At 39.6% G+C, this 8138-nt stretch overlaps 1 protein-coding gene across 1 annotated transcript; it reads right to left on the bottom strand.

The window, feature by feature from the left end:
• Positions 1–468: 468 nt before the first annotated feature.
• On the bottom strand, positions 469–5795 carry asb6 (ankyrin repeat and SOCS box containing 6). The gene is made up of 7 exons (XM_020590270.1): positions 5702–5795; positions 5151–5301; positions 4727–4911; positions 3231–3337; positions 3032–3140; positions 2859–2945; positions 469–1455 (listed from the first exon to the last, which is right to left on the bottom strand). Exons 2-7 carry the CDS (start codon positions 5255–5257, stop codon positions 734–736), a joined length of 1317 nt encoding a protein of 438 aa, XP_020445926.1. The 5' UTR covers positions 5258–5301; positions 5702–5795; the 3' UTR covers positions 469–733.
• Positions 5796–8138: the final 2343 nt, after the last annotated feature.

The following is an 8138-nucleotide window of genomic DNA, read 5'->3' as shown; positions in this document are numbered from 1 at the left end:
TCTTTTTTTTAGCATCTGTCTGTTTGGTGTATGAACATGAGGTAAATGCATAACATGAATTATTCTCCTATAACAAGTGGCTGCTGACAGTAACTATTCATATTCAGTGCTGTACTGCCACTACCTGGGCAGTTAAATAAATAAATAATTTAAATTAGAAAAAAAAAACTGACAACTATAAACTCATCCTGTTTTTACTAAAATATTAAGTATGATGAAACATAAACTGTTTTATTGGTCCACGGTCATCTTAAGCAAAAAGATACACAAATCCCACAGTATAACATCATTACATTGATGATAAAATATAGATGGACCCTACTGGGCTGGAACAACTTTAATAGGCTGCACAGTGAATAACTGCATCTTTGACCCCGATGTCTGAGCTGCGTTTGTGATGCAGGAGCAACACTGCCATCTGGTGGCTCGTATGTTGTACTGCAACTTAGATTACACAGTACGGTTCACTCAACTGTAGAACAATTTAATCACAGTGACAACTTATTTACAAGTCAAAGGCGAATTTGTACCCACTGTATCTTTGAGCAAACATACACAAATTTGCCTGTATTTATAGCATAACAACATAGAACAAGAATTCAACAAAGGCCTCACTGATTTGTTAGGTCCAAGTTCATTTATAGACAGATGCTCAGACATTTTATACGTATTATTATGGGGCTGCCCAGTCTTTCGTGTAGACAAAAGAAAAACTAGCCAAAAGCCAATATCATCAGCGCTGGCTCTGCTGAGGCTTGAAGTGGTCCCAGCCAGGCTTTGGGATGTACGTCTGCTCAGGAAGAAGAAAGTCTTTTAGTCTGTCTGGTAAAGGCAAGGCTTTAACTTTGTTCTCCAGGGGCCAAGGCTGTAGGTGGCTCCTTATGAATGCCCTACAGAGGCATCGCAGAGCAGGAGGGCTTGCACCATGCTCTATGGCCCGGTTGTGCAGGTCTACCAGAGCCTGAGCATATGGGTGAGGATCCTGACCTGGCACAGGGAGCTCAGGCCTTGGAGGGAGAAACAGCGTGGGGACATTTACCCTCGCTAAGTCAAGCAACACCTCAGCCTGCTCCAGGAGCTCAGATGTGTGACTTGGATCAGAGCATTGCTGCAGGGCTGTTTGGAGGCGCTGGAAAAGCAGGCTATAACCTGACCAACAGTAATTGACGTGATAGGTGCAGGACAAAGAGGCTCCACTCTGGATTAAGAGTACAGCCAGAGGGAAGAGCAGGTCAAAGTGCTCCAGGCTGGTCTGTGTCAGGCAGGGCTCGCCATTCTCATTCAGACAGCAGCTGGGGTCCATGCCATGGGCCAGCAGCAGCTGTGTGGTTTTCAAGCAGAATTTACCGATCTCAGCAGCATCATCCGCACTGGCTTCCAGAGCCTCCTTAACCAGAAACACCAACGAGGACTCAACTGTTTCGCCATCTACAGTAGCAGCATTTACATCAGCACCTGTGGTGAAGAAAGCATCACTCAGAAGCACATTGGCAATTAAACCTAAAGCAGATAACTACTGTTATATGCACATCTTAATGTCACTGAAATAAAAAGCAAATTTGTCAATATACAATATTTATCAATGACACTTGAGACAGGTGAGTAAATGTTTAGGTCATTTATAAACCTAGTGAGCATTTACTGGTTGCAGCTTTTTAAATGAGCCATTGATGCTTACATTAAAGTGTGATGCCAGTGGTTTAGTATTGTGCTTTCTAATTTTTAGTGCCTTGTATGCTCTATAAATCTCTATGGATCCCAAATTTCCCATAATGCAACTCAACAGCATCTTTCACTGGTCCCTCTCTGGCTGGTACGTGCACCATGCCTTTCAACTCCACAACCCAAGTTTGTGATGCAGGCTTTTCATTATAAATTTTAAATCATCAAGCCAGGAAATATGCCCGATGATGTCACTATGACACGATAGGTCCTCGGACATGAAAAGGCTCCTCCAGAGCCTCAGAAGACACTATACAACTTGACTAGTACTTCACATGGCATGAAGTGTGATTCCTAAGTCTTCCTCATGAATTATAAGTCAGACTTTTCTCAGAAGAATTATCCTTTCCTTTTACTGCAAGTCTACCACTCTAACAGATGTATGGTGTAGGAGGATATACAAACTCACCACAATACTTGGCCCATCTTAGATCTGGCTTTCTTATCATACTGATCATAAGACAAACTGGTTCTTTCTGGCCATATAGAAGCTGCTTTGCTGGAGCATTTTAATGTACATAAAAATCCTTTAAGAATATACCCCCATAAAAATGAGTTTGGTAAAAATAAATAAAAAAAGATCTGATGACCATTTCCGAGTGTCTGGGACTCAGCTCTGACAGCATGCACCTTTCCTGCATGTGACATCTTTTTTGTAGTTAATATGAATCTTTTTGGCTTCTGTGCAGCTTTTCCGGGGTTAGAGTACCCTGGTTTTAAATACCTGAACGAGACAAGGCTATGAAACAAAATCTACATGAAGGCCCCATGCAGTCAAACTGTATATAAAGCTACAGGTACACTGAGTAGACTAATGATGCCAGGACATATTTGGAGTCTTCAGCATCATGCAGTTTAAAATCTTGCCAGTCGGTTTCGTCATGCTGGGATCGCAGCATTGGTTCTGCTCTAGTTTCAGTTGCGTTAAGAACTGAGAGTGTATATCTGAGCCTGACAACCATTGATAGTTTACTTTGATCTCAAAATACATAAAAGGTGGAGGTGGTATGCATACTAATACAAGTTTTGGAATGTAGTGACTCAACTGTGATCCTGTGTGAGAATGTATTTGAATGACCATCAGTGGACAAGAAGGCAAAGTGAAGATGGAGGGGAGGGTGTTTCACCATCAGTACCTCTCTGAAGTAGAAGCTGGATGTTCTCTCTGTTGTGCACAGTAAGTCCATCGCTGCTCGCCAAGGCATGGAGCAAAGGTGTTTTTCCTTTTGAGACAAGACCAAAGCAGCGACATTTCAGAATAAATGAATGGATGGACATTCTGGGAGGAAGCTGGGCAATGTAGATTTACCATGTTTATCCCTTGCATTGACGTCAGCACCCAGGTCCAGCAGGGTGAGCAGGCAGGCAAGCCTCTCTGACTCCTCACTGGCAAGATCCAAGGGACTGCTCTCATGAATCTACCAAGTGACAGGCAGGTACACATTCACAAGAGTCATAGAACAATCAGAGCAAGCTCAGTGACAACAAGAGAGTGACAGTTGCCTCACCCTGTCCCTCTTCTCTATGTCTGCTCCATGCTCGACCAGCAGTCTCACCATGTTTGGCCTGCTCCTCAAAACTGCTATATGTAGTGGATTGTAGTATGACACTGGGTCTGCAGAGAGAAAAACAAATGTGCATATTAAACACACCGAATCTTTGTCACAGAGATGAAAGGTAAATGTGTATGCAAAGCATCTTATAAAACACATGCTAAACTGGGAAAACCTCTTTATTAATATGACAGCACATAAAGTGCATGTACACACAGAAGCAAAAAACAAATACAGAACACAAGCAATAAGAGAAACACTACAAAATACCACCAATTCAAGGGTTCTGAGCTATAGAACTACAGAAAGGTTTATAGGAACACATGTTTAAACATGTGGGTAAATACTTGAAAACGAATGAAGAGACATTTTGTATGCTATGTGGGAACACTTCTCAGTGTTAACTTTCTGGTAAGAGGCATTCAAGAAAAGTGAAAGATAAATGAAACTGCCTCTGCAGGGATCTCCTAATTACATCCCTGGGGAAAGAGAGTTTTACTTCCACTGGAGGTCACCACAGCTGGGTTTGACTGAGCCCTGGAAGGCTTCATCACACATGCGCTTCATTTGCTACTGCATTTCGCTGAAGGGAACAGTGATCGACTTCATCATACATATTCATGTACTTGTGTAAAGCAGGAACATGGCAAGTCTGCTTTCTATATTCTTACCAGGAAAGAAACATCATCACATGCAAACATTTGAGACAAGGTGGATGCTAGACAACTAGTGACCTTCCACACTTAACACACAGCAAATTAGTAATTAGCTACGATTAGTGAGCCAATATGACAGTGAGCTAATGTAGAGTGTGGACCTCATCATTTTGAAACCTACTGTGTGTGCCATTATATTGTTCCCTTGGTGTCCCCAAAATGACATTTTCTTTTAAATGTCTATTTAATAATCTGGTGTTTGAGCTATAATTTGGCTTCCATTCAAACCTCATCTTAGAATTGGGTGTTAGCACTGAAGCTGTACCAGAAAAACAGCTTAAATTAATTTTTTAAGTAAAAAACCCATTTTTCCTCACACTGGTGTCAGTAAGGGTAACATGCCAGGGTCCTAGATGCCAGCATCTGTCTGAAACATCCCAGTCTGTTTACTGTTTTTACATGCCTGGTCACTCCAAATGCTGCAAAACCAGGTACTAGATACTAGTAGAATTCAGAACACCATGTTTTTAGTGACTGTGCTGCACATAAATTGAGGACAAAATGTGTTTGAAATCATCAACATTAACTGCTCACACTAAAATTCCTTTGAATTTGTTTGAGCCATCTCAGCAACAGTACTACATTATAAATGATGCCTTATGGGATATTAGTAAAATAACCAATGTTACTAGATGGTCTATTGCCTTTTAAACAACTCTGTAATTCTGCAATAAGTTTGTACAATGTCAATTAAAAAGAGTGATATTTAAAGCAAATTCCCAAATGATTTGTCACCTTCAAAGTTTACGTCAGCTCCATAGCGCAGAAGGATTTCAGCTGCATATATCAGACCCCGCTCTGCCACTTTAAACACTGCATAGCTGATGCCCTCCAAGAACACTTCAGACTGGGTTTCCCGCTCCAGAAGCTCCACTAGAGGTCTACACAGACCAGACTCGTCCTCTGGGTTTTTGACTCTACTGTACATGCAAGAGCACAAAAAGCACTGTTATATCTAAACAGTATTAAATGCGACCATACTGCTACAAAGTGCTTCTACTACTGAAAATTAAACATGAACAAGATTTAGATTAATATTTAGCTAAACGTACTTTGTCCTTGCCACGAATCAAATGAAAAGCTTTAGTATTATCCCTCTGTAACAGAAAATTTGTTAATGCTGTAAATAACTAAACAATATTTGTGGCTTCGGCTTTACCTTTCCCGACTACCATGTTCTTCCTCCAGTCCAACAACGCACATGATAGCATCCACCAGCGGCTGATACTCATAGATGATCCTTCGAAACCCGTGGAGGAAAGGCATGGCTCCTCCGCTCTCAACAATACTCGGAACTGTAAAGTCAATACCTAAACAACAAAACAAGTGTCCAACTTATAGTCACGGTGTGACTTTACTTCATCTGTCAAGCATCATTTGAAAAGGGTGTCACTTCACCATACGTTGCTAATGTAGACGCTTTGTAGAATAATTTATTAGCTACCCTAATCCATTTATTCTTAATGTACATTCTGTTTACGTGACAAAGCTCGACTTTATTCTGCAGATTAACTGTTAGCACGCTAAATGCGACGTTTGCTAACTTAAACAAGAATGTATGTTCTAAAAGAATAGGCTATTGTTAGCTAGAAGGTAAACGCCACAACAAACGCTGTCGTTTCTGGATAGATTTATCATTTATCAGATAAAATGCGACTTATTAAATGACGTTTAAAAAGCAGACTATAACAAACTCATTCTGATACTCACACTAGTCGTTTTCTGTCAAACCAGGAAGCTTTCGCCACGCCCACACTAGTCCGACGCTGTTTTCGGTCCCCTTTAAAGCACAAGTGTAACAACGTTCCTCTTTACGCTCCATCTTTACTCTAAGCAAGATGTGTCCAATTTACAACCTAAATCGGAGGTGTTAATCCCGATTTGTCTAAAACGTCTGACTCTGTAGATCAAAATCTGATATCACAGGCTTAGCTGCATAGTGAATTATTTTCCATTATCCATCTCAAAGAGCTCATTGTGTCTCAGGGGGAAATACCTCACCTCACTTACACTAAATAAAGTTTGATTACCGCTTTGCAGTTTGGCCAGGTACTGCGAAAAAAAGTACCATTTAAGCTTCAAACAACTAAGAATAAAGCTGCAAGGGTCCCACTGACCCGTCTGTTAGGAATGAGGCAAAGTACAGGCGGAATGCATGCGAGTCTCTCATGGCTCAGAGTAAAGGACAGGCTGGCATGCAATTTATTGAGTTTCTTTAGGAATATATGTTATAGTAAACGACCAAATTGTTTGTACTCACAATTAAATTATTTAAGAGATCAACATTATTATAATACTAGGTGAGCTAGTAGGGGTTGTTTGGTTAAAAAAACAACCTAAAACAGATGCCATGTGCAGATCTGTAATGTATAGAGCCATCACAGTGGAATAAGTTATCTGTAATGATTGAAGCACCCTGTAAGGCAAGTTTTAAAAATAATCCTAACAATAAGTGACTGATTTGAAAGACTTTGTTGGAATGTAAATGAATGTTGTAGTTTAGTTTTTAGTTGATTTTATTGATGTGAATATGTTTTCATTGAGAATTTTGTATATGTGTTAAATGTTGTGTTACAATAAGGAATAAAGAATAAAGCTGTCCAGCAGGCATCTATTTTAGCCCCTATCTTGTTCATCGTTTTTATAAAAGATTTAGGTCATGGAATAAATGCAGTGAATATACATTAGCATGCTGATGACACAATCAAAATTAAAATTGGTCTTTAATTCAAACAAGATCAAATATATGAGCTTCACTTGATTCTGGCTCTAAGGCCGCCAAACCTATGAGAAGGTAAATGGTATATGTATAGAATGAGTTCTTTCTTAAACAAAAAAATCTAAGCATATGACTTGATGAAATGTTGGCTTTTAATGTGTATAGTTATAATCTTCTGAGGCCGAAAAAAGAAAAAAAAAAGTTGTGCTTTCCAGCTCATTTTTATCAATTTTTATCTTTAGACTGTGGTGATGTAATTTACATGCATGTAACTGCATCCCTGCTTAAACAAACAAACAAACATAAAAAAACAGGACTGCATGTTGCTGCATTATGCTAACAAATGCAGGCTCACACTTACCATTGCATTTTACATGAGTCTTTAGGATAGTCCTCTCTATATCAGAGGAGAAAAATACTAATGTTGCTATTTATTGCCAAGACATTATTAGGTAAATGACCTACTTATATCTCCAACCTTTAATTCTGTCATACCAGCAACTACAGCATTAGATCTATTGTTCAGACTCTTTTAAATGTCCCCAGAGCGCACTCAGAGATCGGTAAAATGGCTCTTTTTTTGCACCCTGGGCATAGAATGAGCTTCAAAATGCCATTACCTTAGAAACACTCCCCTCTGAATACAAACCAGTCTGTAGGAAACATGTTGCTGCTTTGCATAATTCTTGACTTGAGGTGGAACGTGGTGTTATATGTTTTGTATATGGTATGGCCTGTGTACCTTTCCTCTTCTTTACTATGGCCTTAGTGTTGCTATTGTATGTGTTCTCATGTGTGAAATTGTTTTTTATGTGAAACTGCTTGTGGTGCAGTGGAGCATTAATTTACGATATTTGACATGCTCTGTCTTGTATTTACCAAACCACAGCATCGTATTTCTTAATTATCTCCAGTTCACTCACAGAGATAATTGAATGGCATTCAATGCGTTTAAATAGCATTAGGCATTTTTAGTTCAGACTTCTTAGTGGAAAAATGCAACAGACAAAATATTTTGCCACCAACACAGCAATTGCATTTGTCCATATGGCACATTAGTCTAAGACAGCAGCTTTCAGATTTTTTTGACAACTACTCCATTATGGTGGCAGCATCTGGTTGCTAGCAGTTGCCTTTGTCCTGTTCAGCAAACAAACCCCTGCCATGTCTGGCTTTGGTGACAGATGGCTCGCTTTGAGAACTGTTGAGGGATGATCTCTTACAAAACGTCATTTTTAACACATCTGTGCATCTAATTTTGAATATTAATATATGTTAATGACAGTGCATTTTAACACAACATATGCATTGCTGACATATTGTATCATGTTTTGGAAAATAATGCAAATGATCTGCTGAGGAAGACACATTAGTGTAGCACCACCAGTAAAATAAATGAAGCACTTGTTTGAATGATGAATTGTGATG

Source organism: Monopterus albus, unplaced genomic scaffold (assembly GCF_001952655.1).
Source record: "Monopterus albus unplaced genomic scaffold, M_albus_1.0 scaffold12.1, whole genome shotgun sequence".
Taxonomy (NCBI): Eukaryota; Metazoa; Chordata; class Actinopteri; order Synbranchiformes; family Synbranchidae; genus Monopterus; species Monopterus albus.
This window is presented reverse-complemented; position numbering and strand designations above follow the sequence as displayed.